The 18,857-nt window shown below is 42.3% G+C and overlaps 1 protein-coding gene across 2 annotated transcripts in view; it reads left to right on the forward strand.

The window, feature by feature from the left end:
- Nucleotides 1-18,857, forward strand: part of LOC146204854 (uncharacterized) — a 92,972-nt gene that overhangs the window by 69,015 nt on the left and 5,100 nt on the right. For both annotated transcript variants that reach the window (XM_084589575.1, XM_084589574.1), the window contains exons 7-8: nt 10,183-10,233; nt 15,199-15,260. In XM_084589575.1, coding sequence (XP_084445701.1) covers nt 10,183-10,233; nt 15,199-15,260 — 113 coding nt within the window. The remainder of the gene's footprint in view (nt 1-10,182; nt 10,234-15,198; nt 15,261-18,857) is intronic.

Below are 18,857 nucleotides of genomic sequence, written 5' to 3' on the forward strand. Positions count from 1 at the left end.
ATCACCTCTAAGAGAGAATCCTTTCAAAAGTTCCTGCCATGTTACTCAACCACGGCTAGGTGCACAGCGATAGCGACGTTGTTTGATTGCAGCAAGTATTTCTCCCGTGATGAATGGCAATTGAGATCAGGGTCAGGCTCTGGGATAACGTTGAGAGTCTTGAGGTGTGGGCAGAGTGAGAGGCGCATAAAGAAAGAAGGTTGTGGTCACCTCTTTCTCTACTGAATCAGTGTCAGATTTCATGAAGAGTTCGGTCAGGGGAAGGGACCTTTCCCTTTGCCGCCGAAACTATGAAACATGCACCATAAGCCCTGAAGTCCTAGAATTCAGCCAGGCGGTCGCAGGTAGAATGCCAGGCCCTACCTGAAGTATTCACATATTAACTTGAATTGGCGTTTAACTTTCATGAGATCAAAGTGGTGCTTGTCGCACAAACGATACCTTTGCATTAGACGATCTGCCTGTCTCCAGAGGTTGGCCAAATGTATCGGTTGAGTAGTACATCACGTGGCACTCTCTCGCGTGAGGTTTGTTGGGACTGATTTGATCAAAGATGCCACAATTCCACTGAACTCCTTGAGCCATGGAACTCATGATAAGGGCAGTGGTTTCCGGCGCTTACCTTCGTCAGTGAGAAGAGTGCACTGGAGATCATCGAACATAGTTTGGGACTGGCTTTGCATGATGTTCTACTCAAAGTTCTATCAAGGAAGCACTGGGGATCCGATCGAACATGCCTTTTACACATCTACCGCTCTGTTGTACGCTCCAGTTTAGATTACGGTTGTATTGTGTATGGCTCTGCGAGGTCAGCATATCTAAAGCGATTAGACCCAATACATAACCTCGGCTTACGTCTTTCTAGTGGTGCATACAGAACTTCCCCCATTAAAAGCATCTACGTAGAAACAAATCAATCACCCCTTGCCGACAGGAGGAGCATGCTTACATGTGCATACAACACACTCAGGATAAGATCTTTACCTAAACATCTCTGTTTCCCCTTAGTTACAAAGGGCTCTTCCAGAACACTGTTCATAAACAAACCCCATTCAATCAGGCTTTTACTACTCCGCTTCGAAGAAATATGCCAAGATTTAGGAATACTGGATGCACTTCCAATTGTAGCCCTGTGACAGTATCCATTTCCGCCCTGGTACAGCCTTCCCTCTACATGTGATCTCACACTGACAGTCTTCCGAAAAAATCACAGCGCACGAACACATATTACAAGAATACCTAGCACTACGAGAGAAGTATATGAACTTCACCGAATTTTTTACAGATGGATCAAAAACAGCAAATTATGTTGGATGTGCTGTTGTGCAAGGCAACAGAGAAAAAGTAGTAAGGCTACCTAACAGTGCCTCAATATTTACTGCAGAATGTTACGCTGTCTATGTAGCTGTAAACAAAATTATGCAACAGAAGTGTGAAAAGAGCATAATCTATTCTGATTCTTTAAGTGTGCTTATAGCATTACATTTTAAAAATGCAGTTGAGCCTATAGTAGGAAACATCATTCACGGCATAGAAAAAATCACAACGCAAGGCGAACTCATAATATTTTGCTGGGTTCCTAGCCATGTTGGGATAGATGGTAACGAAATAGCCGACTCATGTGCAGCACAAGCTCGTAATAGGGAAATAAAGAAAATACACATCCCCTACAAGGATTGTATCAGGTTAGTACAAAGAAGCTTGAGAGAGAAATGGCAGAATAAATGGAATAATGAAGAGCAAAATAAGCTACACACAGTAAAACCCATAGTAGGAGAATGGAAGTCATGTAAACAGAAGGACCGCTTCAGTGAGATGATTTTGTGCCGTCTTCGAATTGGACATACACACTTGACACACAATTTCTTACTGAGAAAAGAGCAAAAACCATTATGTGATAAATGTGGAGGTGAGCTCACTTTGAACCACATTTTGATCTCGTGCACAGAACTTGAACAGTTAAGAAAAAAATATTTTACTCCATTCTAGAAAGAATGCATCCCATTCCACCCCTGCTTACTGTTAGGAGACAACCCACTTGTTGAAATTCCATCTGTTTTTAGTTTTCTTAAAGAGTTAGGGATTCTACATAAGCTGCAATTTTCTAAACACTTTTCATTTTCACTCATAAAGAAGCTCAACAACCTCGTGTTTGGCGTATGATGGCCTTAGTTGCCTATGTGCTAAAAAACCCAACACAACACAACTTTGCATGATGTTCAGTGTTAAATGAAATTGCTGACCATTTCGCTTTCCATGGCTTGCTCTAGTTTGTGAGACTCCTGCACGCATTGTTGTAATAATAATATGGGAATAAGCTGAATTGGAGTCAGTGACCACCTTGACACTGCGGGCGGTCGACTGGCTTTAATGGGAAATCTTAGCCTTCCTGCATTTAGGAGGTTTTTAACATGCTTACTTTTTTGGATTCAAAACGAGCTCACAGAGTCTTTTATTTCCTTCTTGGAGTTCTTGGATTTAATTTTGTAGACTGGTTATGAGCTGAGTAAGGTCAGGAACGACAGCTTTTTGCGCCCAAGTTTCCTGTTTAGATTTCGTTGTAGTCTGTTTTGAAGACGGCGTATGTTTATCACTACGACTGGAATCTTGATGGGAAAAATCTTGTTTCGGACACTTGGGGCCGAGTGCAATGTATGTGGAGACTCTGCATGCCGTGGATTGAAGGAAATGATTGCAGTTCAGATCAGCAGCATGCAGTGGCCTGCCGCAGTTTCGGCAGGCTGCAGAGAAGGAACAGTGCTTAGCCACATGGCCTAGGTGGTGGCTGTTGCATGGAACCAGACGAGGCTGGTATTTACAAATGTGGATCACTTCATATCAGAAATCAAACGCTGTGGTATGCTGTGTCGAACGTTAAAGGGCCTCAGAAATGCTGCTTGCAGTAATATTATAATGCAAGAAATCCATAGAGGTGGTCTTCATGAGTATTCGAGTTAAATTTGAAAGCTTTTAAAAGTGTTTTAAAATAATCTCTTAACTTCTTGCAACCAAACAGACATATAAACCTTGCATTTGGTGCATGATGGCCTTTAGAGGTGGTCTTCATGAGTATTCGAGTTAAATTTGAAAGCTTTTAAAAGTGTTTTAAAATAATCTCTTAACTTCTTGCAACCAAACAGACATATAAACCTTGCATTTGGTGCATGATGGCCTTAGCTGCCTATGTGCCATAAAAGCCCAACACAACACAACCCACACCCACCGCTCGCAAACCTCCCCTGTGATATCATTGTGGCTTGCTGGGTACGCCCGCTCATTGGACCTCCTAGGAGGTTACGTGAGCGGGATTGGGCATGGTGGGGTGCCATCGCAACTCTTTTTTTTTCCCGCATCGGCGTAGGCTGAGTTGAGGTAGGAGAGAAGTGTCATTTTCGGTCACCTGTATGTTCGGTTCTAATGAAGGTCGCTTAAGGTTTTTTACATTGCGGAGACGATTGATGGGATACGTATGATCACACTGCTGCAGCTGCCTGCTGCAGGAGCTTGAAGTGGTGATGTCTCCACATCGATTATGCACACCCTGTCGCTGATCGTTGCAGCCAGGTGTGAGAGTGTGCAAAGTTTGCAAAAATAAGCTTCGTCTCAAACAGTTATGCGAATGCAGTTGCTTGCTGTATCACTATGAAGAATTGCCATTTCTGTTACAAGATATGGCGGAGAGCTTTCTTCATTCGTAAGCGCCTAACTTAGGGATATCTGGCACATGAACTCTGTTTAGCGGCCTAATCAAAACTGTGTAGTGGGGCCGCCTCACCCATTTAGTGCAAAGTTTGCCTAGAGATACTTCTTTCCTGGTGCAGGTGACGGTGTGGTGGTCAAGCACTCGTCATAAAAATGCTCAGGAACCATGCTGGGAGAGCTTGTTCACGGCGCTTGCAGTAGCGGGTTTGTTCGTTACATCCAAGAGCATTGGAGAGGGTGTCACATTCATAGACTATCCAACAGTGAGGGAGGGGTCAGGAACATCATCAGAAAGAACACCAGGCAGAATGCCATGCTGGGTGTATTGTTCTAGTGCACAGTTCGCAGCCATCAAAGCCGCGTCCATTGTAGACACCGGGGCACGCAGCTCAAAGGGGGGTGCTGATCGCGCAGTGTGGCTAAGAGCTATGCAGCTGCTTTGGAACGACATGACCGCAGCCGGTGGAAGCCTTGTTGACCTTTGTTAAGCTTAGACTATCAGAGCTACAAAATTGAAGAAAAAAGCCCCCAAAAGACTGAAAGAGCCCGGTTTTGGTGCAGGAGGCTCACAATGGAAGTGAAATGCCGTTGCTCATCGGAATAACGCTCACCAGAAACAGGCAGACTGACATTACAATAAAACTATCCCTCAGTTGGGCTGCACTTTGTATTTTTACTATGAACACAAAATTTACAGTCTAAAACATGATAGAATGCTATTGTGCAAAATCAAATTTTTTTCGTGAAATATGTTTTGTTGTATTTTAGTTTATAGACTTGAGCTGTTTAACAATTTTATATTGTGCATGAATAGTGTAAGGAGATTTTAAAAACCAAGCATAACATGAGTGATGCTTTTTGGCCTAAAATAATGAACTAAAACAGTGTTTCTCAAGTAGGGGTCCGCAAAACCCTCACCACACAAAAGAGAAAGGTAGTGCAATAGCTCTGGCTTGCCTAGACACAGTTTTAAAGCTATCGCATTAAATGCCCCATTCACCAGGAAATTCGATGTCAGTGTTGTGAGTGAAAAATCACGAGCATGGCGCCAGCAGACGGTAGCTGGTAAAAGCCATGGCTGAGCGCTAATTGGGCTGTCTGACATTATGTTTGGCAAGAGCTGCCAACTCGGGCCTCTCCTTTCGTGAGGTAGAGTGATGCGGTAAGATGATCTGTATGCAAGCTAGTTGGTTCATATCAAAGATGAAACTACAGCCTAACAGAAAAATGCACACACAAGAAGAAGAACAGGACACGAGGTTGAACAGGACAGCCTCGTGTCCTGTTCTCTTCCTTGTGTTATGTTTTTTTGTTAGGCTGTAGTTGCACCTTTGTATCGGAATCGGCCTGCGTCGTCATTTCTGTTTTCTGTGCTCTGTCCGGGTGTCTAAGCGCTGTCAATCATAATGGATCAGCACCAACTAGCCCGACAGTTTGTGCTATTCAAGATTATTAGAGAAGATTAGAGCTTAAATGTCCCCCATAATTTTGTAGTGTTAAAAGCGCGATGGTCCAAAGCCAAATTGAGTTTCTCAAAGCAAAAGAAATGCAAGAGGGGTGCGAAAATGGAGAGCGTGCGTAAGAGAGAGAGTGTGTATGGGCGTTTGCTGATGCCGGCATCAGTGAACTCTAACTCTGGCTGTACTGCTGGACGGGGCTGCAATGCAAAGCGTCTCGGATGTCTGATGAGTGAGCGGCGCAGTGTTGGGAGGAGCCGAAGCCCTTCTATCAGCATGTATACCTATGCATCGCCTCTTATCTGCATCTTCAGCACGACATGGCATGCTGGCTTATCGACTGTGCATGTTTTAGAGGTCAGTTTACTTTGACTCAATCTCTATTCTGCCCCACTGGTTCACAAAGAGTCCCCGGCACATCTGTGGCTGAGAACAATTGGCAAAAGTTCTTCACTGCAAATTTCTTGTTTGCTATACAAAAGCACAATGCATGTGCATTATTTATAAAAAAGAAATTGCAATGATAAAGTTAATATTTACTTGTGCATTTTTTTAATGAGACCTACTTTTGCACTTGTCTGAAGAATTCAAAGGGTTGTCACATAACTGGAAAATTTTTCTCTCCAGAGATATAAAGGGAGATTGCTTTTAACAGTTCAGGAAAGAGCCACCAAGTTTTCCATGGCGTACTGTATGCACACTTTAGTCCTTTAGTCCACCCTACAACCTTACTGCATCAAGCTCTAAGTTATAGTTATCATAACTTTTTTTTTTTTTTCAAGAGCTCATCAGACTTTCTTATTATTTATTTCGGAGTGCAGTTTTCTTTTCTTTTTTCGCGAGAGGATTTCTACATATGAATTCGTTTTTTTTTTTTTGTTTTTTTTTTTTTTTTTTTTTTTTTTTTGTATGTAATATAATGGGGGGGAGTGGAATTCCTGTGCTCTCTGTCACTTTGGGTTTATTTTGGCGTTTTTTCCAGCGTGACCAGTTGATTTACCAGTAATTATTGCATAAATGTATATGCAAAGTGTTGGGCTGTAGAAGAAAATGCATCCCACTAAATAAAATAATGGAAGTTAAATGACGGAATTGTCACACAAGAATGCAAGTGGATGTTTGCTTCTATAGCTAAGTCATCCTACCACTGGGTCATTTCACCGAGGTGAATGGGAGGGCGGGCATATTGTGATCTGTGTGCTGACGTAAGCAATAGAATTGCCACTGAACGATTGCAATAGCCAGAAAATGACACTTTTTTGTGATGCTTATGGATAGTTTAACATCAGTGTCCTTACACAGTGGTGAAATGCACAGTAGTGAAAAAAAGGCATGACATTTTGAAAATTTTCATACAAATTCAATATATTCTAGAAATATAGTACTATTCTGCTATTTCTGAATATATTTTGTTGCAACAATGCCCTTTTATTCTTTGAGAAGTTGTATGGGTTCTAATTGTCTTGATGTAAGTGGGCTTTTTTTTTTTTCTTTCCCTGTGATGGATGCTTTCAGTTGTACTAATTTTTTTGCTCGTTCTAAATTATTGCTAACTTTCTGTCCCTTTCAAGTGATACATTCTGTGGGTACTTGTATCAATGAATATTTTTATAAGCAACAAGAAGAACGTGGAGCCAGCATGACTGCTCAGATGGCTATTATCTACGGCCGCAACTCCAGGATGAAACACCATAAGCTTTCAGTGCTTTTCAGAGTAATACAGTCGGAGGATTTGCAAGCTTTGACAGTATGAAGACTCAAAGGAGGTTTATTTTGTAAATCTTCACCAAGACAGGCAAGATCGACAAAGTAAATTGTTGAAAAAGACATGGTTTTTGCAAGCCGACAAAACTCGCGACTCTCTGTTATCGGTATTTATGATGATTTTTCCCTGGTATCAAAATCTAATGGACCGTGAAACATCAAATGCAATGTGTCGAGGAAAACAACTGAAGCGCAGCTCAGTACTTTCACACCTGGGGAAAGAAATCAAGACTCCATAACGATATAGGCAAATGAACACCTGGCTTGCATAGGTAACATATGGGAAATAGCGATTTTGTTAGACAAATCGAGGTTCTTGCATGTTGAAATGATAGGATTCAATGTACACTTTGCCCCAAATACACTTCTAAAACCTTGTCATCAACTTCCTGTGTTCAACCATAGAGGCACAAATGTGACAGCGCGGGAGTGGTTCTCTTCTTGTGGAGTTGGCCTTCTTTGCCAAATGCAAGATGCAGAGAGTGAAGATGTTTATTAGAAAAATTGTTAGGAAATTATGGCTTCATAGGGATACAAGAATCTGGGCTTTAGGTGTGAGTTCAAACAGGATGACGGCCTGAAGCACTCTTCTATGCTTGACAGAAATTGGTAGAACAGGAGAGTTGACGGAGAGTCGAGATGGCCATGCCAGTATACGGAAATTATTTGAAATAAATATCTTTGCATAAGCTTCATCTGTTGTCTAAAGGACAAAAAGCGACCACAACGAAGAAGAATTTTGGCTAGTTGCTATAAAAAAGCGGAAACATTGCATAGGCGGTCATTGGCAACTTTCAGACTCTACGCTAGTGCTTTGTCAAGCAGTGATTGGCAAAAAAAACTTGTGCGCGAAGTACTAATGGCGGTACATTTTTGTGGAAAGTCATTTTTTAATATTGATGCCCCATTTAGTAATGAAGTCCGCATTATTGCCAGTGCTTTACGCTGTGCAAAAAGCAGTCCTTGACTAAATTTTCTCTAGGAACGAACTGTGACTTAATATGTTGATAAATTTAGTTGTATATCATGTAAAGACTGTCACACTGTCTTCCCATTGGGCTTATACTCAAGTTGTATTGTGGTAAAAAAAAAAAAAAAAAATGAAGTCGAAAAGTTGGAATATCACATCTCTTTTGTTCTCTACTGTACTTAGCCAGGTAACTGCCTTTAGTGTGTGAGAACAGTGAATGAACAGCACTGCACTAGTGTACAATGTTTAGCAATGAGATGTAGCCTACTGGTCTACAAAGAAATGTGAGGTACTGGAGGGGAACTTCAAAATGCACAGCTGCACTACTTAAATCTGGAAGCATCACTATTTCTAGTTTTTGCATAAATGTCAATGATACCACTTTTTGTTTTAGCACAGAAGCTCTACTCTTTACACTGCAAATTTCAAGGTCAAATTTGGCGTGATTTTGACACCTTCAGCTGCTGGAATGAAAGTGTGTCTGTATGACGTCACATCACGTGACCCACTATAGAGAGATGCCACAGCTACACTCGCTCCTCGGAGCCTCACCACTGTGTACCACGTGGCTATGAGAGGGTATAACAGCTGCTTCACTGGCGCTTGATCCTTAACTGCTGCCACAGATGAATCATGCACCGGTCTGAGTGCGTCAAATCTTTGACACAAGCACCAGGCTGAGTCTGATCATCCTACCAATATAGCTCACTGCGAAGAAACAAAGGTTTAATAAGCGAAACGAACATGTAGCCATGCTTAACAGAGCTTCCGCTCAGATAATTAGATTTAGCCAGGATAAAACTTCACAATTTTTTTTTCTTGTCTGTTGGATATTTACGGCATGTTAAAAACTGAATGAAATTCTCACCAACTTTCTGGTAAGAATTAGCAGAATTCTTCGGCTACAGAAAAGAGTAAACAGGACTGAAGGGTCTGGCAAAACATATGAGAGAAGATTGTTTGCTAGTGGTGCATTGTATCTGCCCTACTTCCTTCACAAGCATCGCTACAAAATGTGTGCCAGTAGTACGCTCAGTTGAACACTGCGCAAGTTGTTGAAAACATGACCAGTGTTTCCACGGATCTCAAGGCTTCGTATATGCGGCTCAATATTTTCCAACATGAATTTCAGACAGGAGCCGTAGATTTGGGCAGCTGTTGGCCTTTTGTTGCCCTAGTGTGCATCTTTTTATACGTTCGGTGGGTAATAATTAATGAAGTCAGAAGTGTTGTTTGAATCACACTTTCCTTTTCGCTTTCTTTAGTGCCCTTTTTCCTGCTTTTCATGCATTTCATGTTCATGGAGGACAGGTCATGTGCAAAAGACGCTTAGTGTGCTGCTGAGCACTAATCGAAGTGGCTGAACACAGGGCAGGTGACACACCAAAAGGAATAGAGGAAGGCAAATGAATTGTCGGGCTTTAAAAGAAAAAAAAGCCAATGGCATTGGCTCTTCAAGCTATGAAAGTTGCATGGAATGCATGCATGCTGTCCAGATCAATGAACACAAGCAGGAAAATGCAGAGGCATGTCCAACAACCGAAATGTCAGACTAGTACCATCTGTGAGGAGCACAGAATATGCTATGCATTTCATGCTTACTGCTGCTCTTGACAACAATAGAGATTATCAATTTTTTTTAGCCTCCTTTATGTGAGAAAGTGAGATCATTTTTATCAGTTTGATTTTACAATTTGCTTGAGTAACTGCAATGCCTGCACCTTAAGCTTGAGCATTCTGTCCTTGTGTGCAAGAAGATGTAGTCAAAGTTGCTTGTAAGGTGGTAGGGTTGACATCTACTGCAACCTTCTGTGAGCTTCAAAGCCAGGCTAAGCAAACGTCTAGAATATTGTTGTTTAAAAAAAGAGGAAGAAGAATATTGAACAATGAATCATTCAGCTTTTTTTTTTTTTTTTTTTTTTTTTTTTTTTTTTTTTTTTTTTTTTTTTTTTTTTTGCTGTATAATGTTCTTTTGGTGAAAGCCTTGATGTGCGTGTGTACATGTGTGCGCACTCTTTGCTGAGTGCACCCCCAGAAAATTAACAAGGAAAAATTCATCGCCCACTTAAATGCCTCTAGCATTAATAAGCTCCGGCCGCCATGAAAGCCCACTGAAAGCCTACGCAGCAGCACAATGAAAAAATGTTGGCAAAATCAGATGGGAAAATGATTATTGCAAAAATGAAAAAGCGAAATCTTCCACCAACCACTACTGTTATATATATTTGTCACATCACATCACATCCTCCTTCTTTCTTTCTTTTTTTTTTTCTTTTTTTTCTTTTACAGATTGACAACGTCCAGAGGCGCCTTGTTGATCGGCTACATGAACAATATGCGGTAAGGATTAATCAAACCTTATTTCTCTCATGTGTAGAGAAGAGTGAAAATACACGTTCTTCCTTATGTGCAACATGCACCTGCAGTACATACCAGAGTCTGCTCCAATGCCTATTAGGATTTTTAGCCTGCTCTTCATTAGACTTGTAATGTGGTTTTAGCCTGCATAGCAAGTTCAAACCGTTGGATATGGTTATGTGTTCAAATTACCGGGCATTTTCTTTCATTGAAATATATGATTGCACAAGGACGGAAAACATCTATTCGAATTACCTGAATTAAGCGGTTCGAATTGCATGTTTTTTTTTACGACCAACACGCTGGGTGGTTAAGTAAATGCTTTTTTAATTTTTTCAAGAATAGGGAGTTTCAAAAAGAGAAAAATATTTCAAGAAAAAACTCTTGGTCACAGGAGTGTAATATACAGTAAAAACTATTCTACTTACAGAGCTAATTAACTAAATCTTGGTAACTTTTAATTAACACAGGTGGTTAGTGCCACAGGGGTGCATCAGTTAAAAAGTGCTTCCAAGTTCTCACTGGAATGTACAAAGTAGGGTAACTGGATAAAGTTTTAAAAATACCAGAGGTCCATGTTTTCTCAGTACTTAGAGAAGAGAGATATTCTGAGAAGCTTTGTAGTTACGTTTGTTTCACTAGCAATATGTTGTCGCTATATGGGCAGTATTTGACCAAGGTTTTTACAGAATATACTGCAAAGTCATAATAGTAACTCTTCAAAACATAGTCCTAAATAATCACTGAATGTAAAAGAAAACATTTCATTGGTTGTCGTAATGTTACTGTTTGTTTGTTTTTTGCCGCAAATTATAAGAGGGATTGCTGTGAAAGTTAAACTGTGAGAACCTTTTCAGTACTTGATTTGCACACCTACCAACATACTCCGTCGGGGTGGCGCAGTGGTTACGGTGCTCGACTACTGTTCCCAAGGACGTGAGATCGAATCCCGGCCTCGGCGGCCACTTTTCGATGGAGGCGAAAAGCAATTGCGCCCGTGCGCTGTGCGATGTCAGTGCACGTTAAAGAACCCCAGGTAGTCGAAATTTCCGGAGTCTTCCACTACGGCGTCTCTCATAGCCCAATTCGCTTTGGGACGACTCCACAAAAACAATAAAACAAAACACCTACCAACAGCATTCATTTTTCCGGGGAATTTTTGCTCTTTTGATGCAATACCATTAAGGGGCCTCTTCGGCGGAAAAAGCAGCGTTACCGGCTCTTGAGAAAATCTGGATTTGTTGAGAGGACCATGATCACATTTGGATTGAATACGATTAAAACATTAGTTAAACTGTGGTTATGAGGTTGTAGCATAGCTCACACATCATTATGACATGTAAGGATGTAAAGTAAATAAATTATGCTGGAGATGAAATTTCAGTAATTAGTTGGGAACTGAACCTGCAACCCTTGGGCTGTAAGTCAGATATGCTACCCCTAGGCCATTCAGGCAAAGTTTGTTCAACTTGGTTAAGGGAGGTCTTGTGTGTCTTGTGGTGTATCACATGGTCGTCTCCCAATGTATTCTAATAAGTGTGGGTAACTAGAGAAGGGTGTTAGAAAGCAAAATAGAAGTACCGACATGTCATAGAGGTGACATCAGTCCTTTAGAGTGATGTCAACTTGGTCATGTGACATGCTAGTGTATCACATGGACTAGTGTGCTACTAATGTAGACTTCAGAGAACACCAGGCCAGTGAAGTGACCCATTTATACTATCACATATTGCCCTCAAGGCAGAGTTTGTGTCTCACTACAGCCAAACCTCGTTAAAGTGATTAAGAAAAAATCGCAAAATAGTTTGATATAGCCAATGAAAAACTAAATTTTTGACATGGCAAGGAAGATGAAGACAGGACAGAGCTGCATACTGTATCTCTGTGCTGTCTTCGTCTTCCGTGTTCTGTCTAAACGCTACATTTTTCATTGAGGTAATGTCTGACCAACTGGCCCCACAGTATACTCTGTTAGATTTGATGTAGCCAAAACTTGTAATAACAAAATTTCGTAAAAACATAAGCAAAAGCAGTGTGACTTATTCACTGAAGAGATGGAAACTTAGGCTATCCTTACTGCAGAAATTAAAAGACTTTTCCAGAGTTCTATCAGCATTTTTGAAGACGCTTGTGGCGGTTTCGGATTCCAGAACAAACCGAGTGCCAAATAATTTGGCTTCTGCCACAACGGTGATAATCCTAGCCATAGTGATGCCGTCAGGTGGCAGGGTAGCTTTTCTGCATCACAGCCATGTGGCACGAATAACAGTATGTGAGAGCGAAGGCTATCACCATTTTCACTGCCTGCATGACAGCCAACATGTGCGCATGATGACTACAAGGCTACAATGGTCCACACCATTTCTTCCTCGGTACTGTAGACTGATTCAAAACGTCCACTTATGATGACCGCAGGGTTAACAACTATCCCTGCTGCTGTATTTTCTATGTCACTGTTTGCAGATGTGAGATATGAACACTATAAAAACACGAACCTTCACGCAAAAGGTTGACTTGCTCTCCTGCCGACTTGCGCGCATCTGCTCCGTCTACACACGAAAGAAACTTGCTCTGCACGCGCTGCGCTTTCTTGCTTGCGCTGTGAGGCTGCTTTGAAAGATATGCTTGGTGTGTGCTCCCTTGCTTTAGGTAACTGATATTTTGCACTTAACTCGTCAGCCTTCTCTTTTTTTTTTTTTTTCGTTTGGGAATTGCATGACATATGAAGTGAAAACTAAAAGGCTACCCTTAACGAATCTGCAGCGCGAATGTGTTTCGCTTTTTTGTGTCTTCATACTCTGCTTATTTGGCTCGCTGTGCTTTTTTCTGCCATGTTCGTATCCTGGTTGCATCTGTGTGTTATTTTTTGCTTTTTCGTTTCCGCAGTGCTTTATTCACTCTGGCTCCAGGCTGCTGACCCGAGTGTCCTTGGTTAATTCTCGCCGCATTTTGATGTGAACAAAATACAAAAACGCATTTTGTAATATCGCTGCACGTGAAGGAACGTAGGTGAATTTGGAGAATGATCTTTCTATCGTATGTCCACAATGAGACATCGGTACTCAGTTGGACGTCCGCTGGCCTGAGAAAATTCAACGCAGCCACCTGAGTTCTCGCCATATGAAAAACTCGACATGGCGGCACATCTCGATGGCATCAGCAAAAAGTTTCCCAGTTGTTCTCAGGGGAAGGCATACGCTAAATTGGCCTACGGCTTCGACCGCCTGTTAGTTTGTGCAGCATGAACCACCCAGGACTCAGCGACATGATGTCACATGTCGATGAGCGTCAGCCTCTTTCTTCTTTTTTTTTTTGAGTCGGCTGCACTAGTTAACTGACTGACGAATGGGCGCAGCTGTGTCTCTCAAACCGCACACAACGGCGCCAGCGTGTTCGCACTTTAAAGAGCATCTTGTCTCCTCATCGGCATCCCTGCTATGTTGCAATGTCACCAACCTTGAACAAAACCATACTTCTTACGAGTCTGACATGTCACCACTGTTCCCGGGTCAGCATCTTGCGGGAAGAGGAGTGAATGTGCCAAGGATGTCACTGTTCGGCAGGTGTTTCCTTAGGGCTGCACATGTGACTAAACTGAAGTGATTGGGCATTATACAAATAACTAAATTCTTCACCTAGGGACATGCACACAGGGTCCCATTTAAGAAGAAGGCCAAAGTTCTCTGGGGGGTTTCAGTGCTCATCATATAAACAAACCTGTTAAGTTTCCTTTAAATTGCGGTTCGTCTCTGCTTCGACTACCACCATCCTATATCTGAGTGCCTTTAGCTGACAGCTTACTCAGCACCTGGTTGTCTTGGAATGGCAACATATTGCCATTCCAGCTGTTTCAGTGCTTTCTTAGGTGGTGCTGCCCTAATTTACACTCATAGTTAACATATTTAACATGTGGAGTACTCTAACAAATTTCTACTGATCCAGAGCCTTCCAATGTGGCTTCGCCCGCCCTCTGTAATCTATCTTGTGTCATTAACCTCAAAAACTACTACTATAACATTGCATCGGTACACTTCGATGCAGCTCTGCTTTTGCGCAGTCATGCCGAAGTCTACATAGTGCAAGGGTTGTAATCTGCAGAGCCACACTGCTTGCTATCCCATGTGTATGGCAGAACTTTGTATATGGGATGATGTCTGGTCTGCCATTTTCGCCTTTCAAATTGTATGTGCTGTTGATTTATAGGGTCTGCGTAAGAGCAAATTGTACATTGAAGGACCGCCAGCATGCTCTTTCTTGTTGCTGCAGGCAGTGTATCATTCCTATTACCTCCCAGCTACTACTGTACAGCCCTGACCTATTGCCACCTGCCTAGAGTTTCTGTGCATAACACACAAGCCAGTAGGCGAATGCGTCATATGAGGAAAGGAAGACTCATCCCCACTTTTAGGCAGCTACAACACTGCTTCAGACATCAATCACAAAACAGCCCACAAATCATCATAATCAGCGCGCAGTGCTGCCGCCGTGCGTCTGCTTGCAGCTGCCGCTGTCAAGAGGACAAGTGCAACGGGTGCGAGCAGCACTTGGAGAGAGAAAGTGCACGTAGCCCATGTTGCACGTGCAGTCAAAGCTCCACAGAACCATCGCTCCAGGCCAGCACTGCAGAATTTTGCCACAAGGGGAGGAGTGTGCACTGCAGTTGCACAGCTAAACTTTAAAATGAATGGGTTAAAGTACGCTGAAATAAAAAAAAATTGTTTGCGTTTTGAGGGAAAAAAATGGTGCTAGCTTTTTGCGCAATCTGATTCTGAGCACCCTTATCCCCAGTTTGAGACTGCACATTTAAAAAAAAATGAAATGAAGTGCTTAAAATTCAGGTACTGGAGGTGCTATTACAAACGCGTGTTACAGACATTAGCTGTGCACTAGGTTTCTGTCTCTTGTGCTGCAATGAAATTTGTATGACATGCAACCTTTTTCTTGCAGGAGAGAATGAAGATCAAGGTCCTAAGGAAGGAATTTGACAGACTTGGCAAAACACTTGAAGAGTAAGCTGTTTTTGTGCATTTTCAAGAAGCCAGCAAATTAGTAAAAACAATGTGGATTGAGAACATTAAGCATAAGCTAAATGTAAAAATTTGATCTTTCATCATTTCAGAATTTGGCTTCGTAATTATTCTGAAATAGTGAAGTAAATAATGAGCTGATAAAGTCAAATTTAGGTGGAAGAAAGAGGGAAACATTTCAGAAATCAGTAGCAATTGCAACTGTCTTAAACCTGAGACTTTTCGCAGTTTTTAAACATGAGATTTTTGTGTTAGAAGACCACTTTCTTCAGCACAGTATTGTCAGAATGGGCGCTGCAGCACGAGGAATTTTGGGGCTGCACTTGGGCAAGCAGCCGCACACAGCACTAGCCAGCCCTATGAGCGCGCGTCTTGCAACGGCATGCCTATTCTGCGGTCTCCTTCCGAGCACGTTGCAAGTGCATGCTGCTGTGCAACGCGTGCTTGTAGGTGTGGATAGTACTGTCTGCAGCCGCTCTCTCTCTCCTGCTTTCACCTGAGTGCGGCCACAAAAGTCTTCGTGTTGCAGTGATCATGAGGATGGCTTTATGAAAGATTTAAAAACTGATATAGATGTCACTGACAGTGGCCTTTAAATCTCTCAATGAATAAAGACCTTAGTAGTAATTGTCAAAAGGTTAACTATGTCCTATTAGTTAATTAGCCTGCTAGTTAGTACATTTTACTTGTATTTTGATGCTTCCACCACCACCACACCACCGCTGGCAATACTATGCCAAAAAAAATTGGCTTTTCAACTCAAAAATTCTATTTTTAAAGTTTCCAGAATGTCTTAAGTGAGATACCCTGTATAATGAGCTGGCTGATTTGGTTTCTGTATGCCTCTGGTGGTATGGCAGGCTGAAAGGTATTTATCATTACTATATGTGTGATTCTGTAAAAGTTATGAAAAACTCTCTCTGCCACTCTATTTGCTACAGGAGGGTATAGCTCGCAAACTCTCATTATTAGCAGACTCTATAGTAGTCGCTACTCTAAAAAGTGGAAAATAATAATTAACATTGAAGGCTGCGCCTTCTTATTAAAGGGGTTTGAGAATGGCAAACCACCCAACAAGCAACGCAGTTCCAAAAGAAGGGGGCCTTTATTATGGAAATGAAAACATAATTCAAAAAGGACGCTCGCACCTACGCGGGTTCAACTAAACAAAGGCCTAGGCTAGGCAAAGCAACCAGTCTTGGAAAGCATAAAGAAATAAGCCCCGAAGGCCCGGACAAACACTCACATACGCGGAACCCGAGGCAGCGCTCCCGCCATCAATTGTTCTCTCCTCGCCAGTCCCACAAGTGTTCTGTTGCGCGTGTTTTATAAAAGGAGGGTCACTCCCACCTCGGTTGCTACTGCGCATGTCAGCGCATACCTGTTCCCTGCGCCGCTTGATAATCGCTTGCTGGCCAGGCAGCCTACAACATTCAGCACTGGATGTATTTCAGAAACTAGCGAATGAAGTGTGTTAACTTCCTTATGCTTAATTTGCCGGTACATTCAGACATTGTTGTCATAGTTTTCTTGCAAAAGATACTTAAAAGGATTTTTACAAGAATATTTGCCTGCTAACACGGTTTAAGAGCAGCTAAGTGTCATAGCATAACTGTTCTGGTACCTGCAATACAAGAAGAGGGCATCAGAACAGGCAGTTTTCCTGCTATAGTAGAAAGCTTGCAAGATCCTGATGGCATAGTTCTTATCAGGAACTTAAACTCAATCTGATTATATATATATATATATGGAACCCAAAGGGGATCTCGAAAGATTTCAGTATACTGAACCTTCATTATATCGAAATTCTACAGATAAGCTTTTTCTGTAACCTAGAAACCTATGCTAGTGACACAGTTTTTGCAGTGTTCAAGGTCTGGTAGCAGCTTCACACTGAAGCTGCTACCTGTCTTAAGATGTTTATTCATGTTATCAGCACACTACAGTAAAAGCTCGTTAATTCGAACTATACGGGACTGGAAAAAATGTTCAATTTATTCAATATTTGATGTATTGAATGGCCTGGAAAAACCTGGCAAGAACCATTTGCATTACGGTAAATTTAGTGTATTTACTCGGGTATTGAACCCACTTGCATAGTGAACCTAACCCCCACTTTTGCCACTGAGAATTGAAAAAAAAAAAAAAAAAGCATTCGTCTTTAGCTTATTCCTCTGCTTCACGCCGTCGCAGTCCCCAGCGCATTTCTTTGCAGCGCACCAGATGCTTCACAGCGATGGTGCATCACGGTGCATGTACCTGACCGCTGGCAGCTGCATTTCGACAGAGGCAAAACCGAGTGACATGGATATGCTGTGCGATGACAGTGCATGTTAAAGGTCCCCAAGTGGTCGAAATTACCCCATAGCCTTCCACTACGACTCCTCTTTCTCTCTCTCTACTTTCACCCACACCTTCCTCCTTTCGGTGAAGTTCAGATGAAGTGTGACAGATACTGCACATTTCCCTTCCTCTGTAAACCTACTACTACTGCTACTACTATTATTATTATTGTTATTATCTTTTTTTTTTGTGATGTGCTCTACAATTTTCTGATTGTATATATAAGACATGCTACTTATTGATTTCTTTCTTTCCGTGACACTTTTCGTCTGAGTTTTATTTCATATGTTACAGTAAAAGCTCGTCAATTCCAACTTCACGGGACCCGGAAAAAAAGTTCGAATTATCCGATGTTCGAATTATCGCATGGCCTCAAAAATACTGACTAGAACCATTTGTATTACAGTAAACGTACAGTATTTAGTCGTGTAATGGACTGGCTCGCACAATGAACCCACCCAGCCTACCAATCTGAAAAAGAAAAGAAAAAAAGGCGTCAGTCGTTAGCGCATCCCTCCGTTTCTGCCATCACCATCCACAACACATTTCTTGGCAGTGCGCCAAGATGCTGCGCAGTGATAAAGCGATAACGGCGTGTTTATCTTTTGATTTTTAGCTCCAGCATGGGGGGGAGCGAACTTGGCAAAGTGCCAGCGCTTGTCCGGTTGTGCTAGCCTCCTTTTCAGCAAGTTTGCTTTATCATGCTATGAGCGACTGGGGCGGGCGCCGTCTACTAGCGCGATATCAGCAAGCGGCTTTTAAAGCGAATGGTGCTAAAAGCCGGCGTTACGATCGCGGCTGACTCGCGTGCTTCCATTGACAAATGATTGGAAGGATGGATGGCTATTGCCAAAAAAAAAAAAAAGTTTAACCCATAGTGCCCGTTCGAGATCATAGCCTTTCGTGGGCGTTGGCTGGGGCCGCGCCGACAGTACTTATACCCCTATTTCCAAATTAACAGGGTTGGAATTAACGACTATTTAGTTGCGAGCTACGAAGGTTGCGCAGAAGAGAGAGCAAGCAGCCGCCGCTGCGGCCATGCACTGACCTTGCCGCGGCCGCCGTCCCCTCCCTCCAACGCCGCCCGCCGCCGCACCGGTCATGGCGCCATTCAAGTTTTACCCACTCTTCCATTGTTTTACCTGGTTCCATCTTCTGTCCCCGTTTTGGACGTGCGCAGCCTTTAATTACGGCTTCCGATTGCGGAGGTGTTTTATTTTTAGTTTTATCTTTTTT

The sequence above is a fragment of the Amblyomma maculatum genome, chromosome 1 (genome assembly GCF_055883805.1).
Source record: "Amblyomma maculatum isolate TAMU_Amacu chromosome 1, ASM5588380v1, whole genome shotgun sequence".
NCBI classification, from domain to species: Eukaryota; Metazoa; Arthropoda; class Arachnida; order Ixodida; family Ixodidae; genus Amblyomma; species Amblyomma maculatum.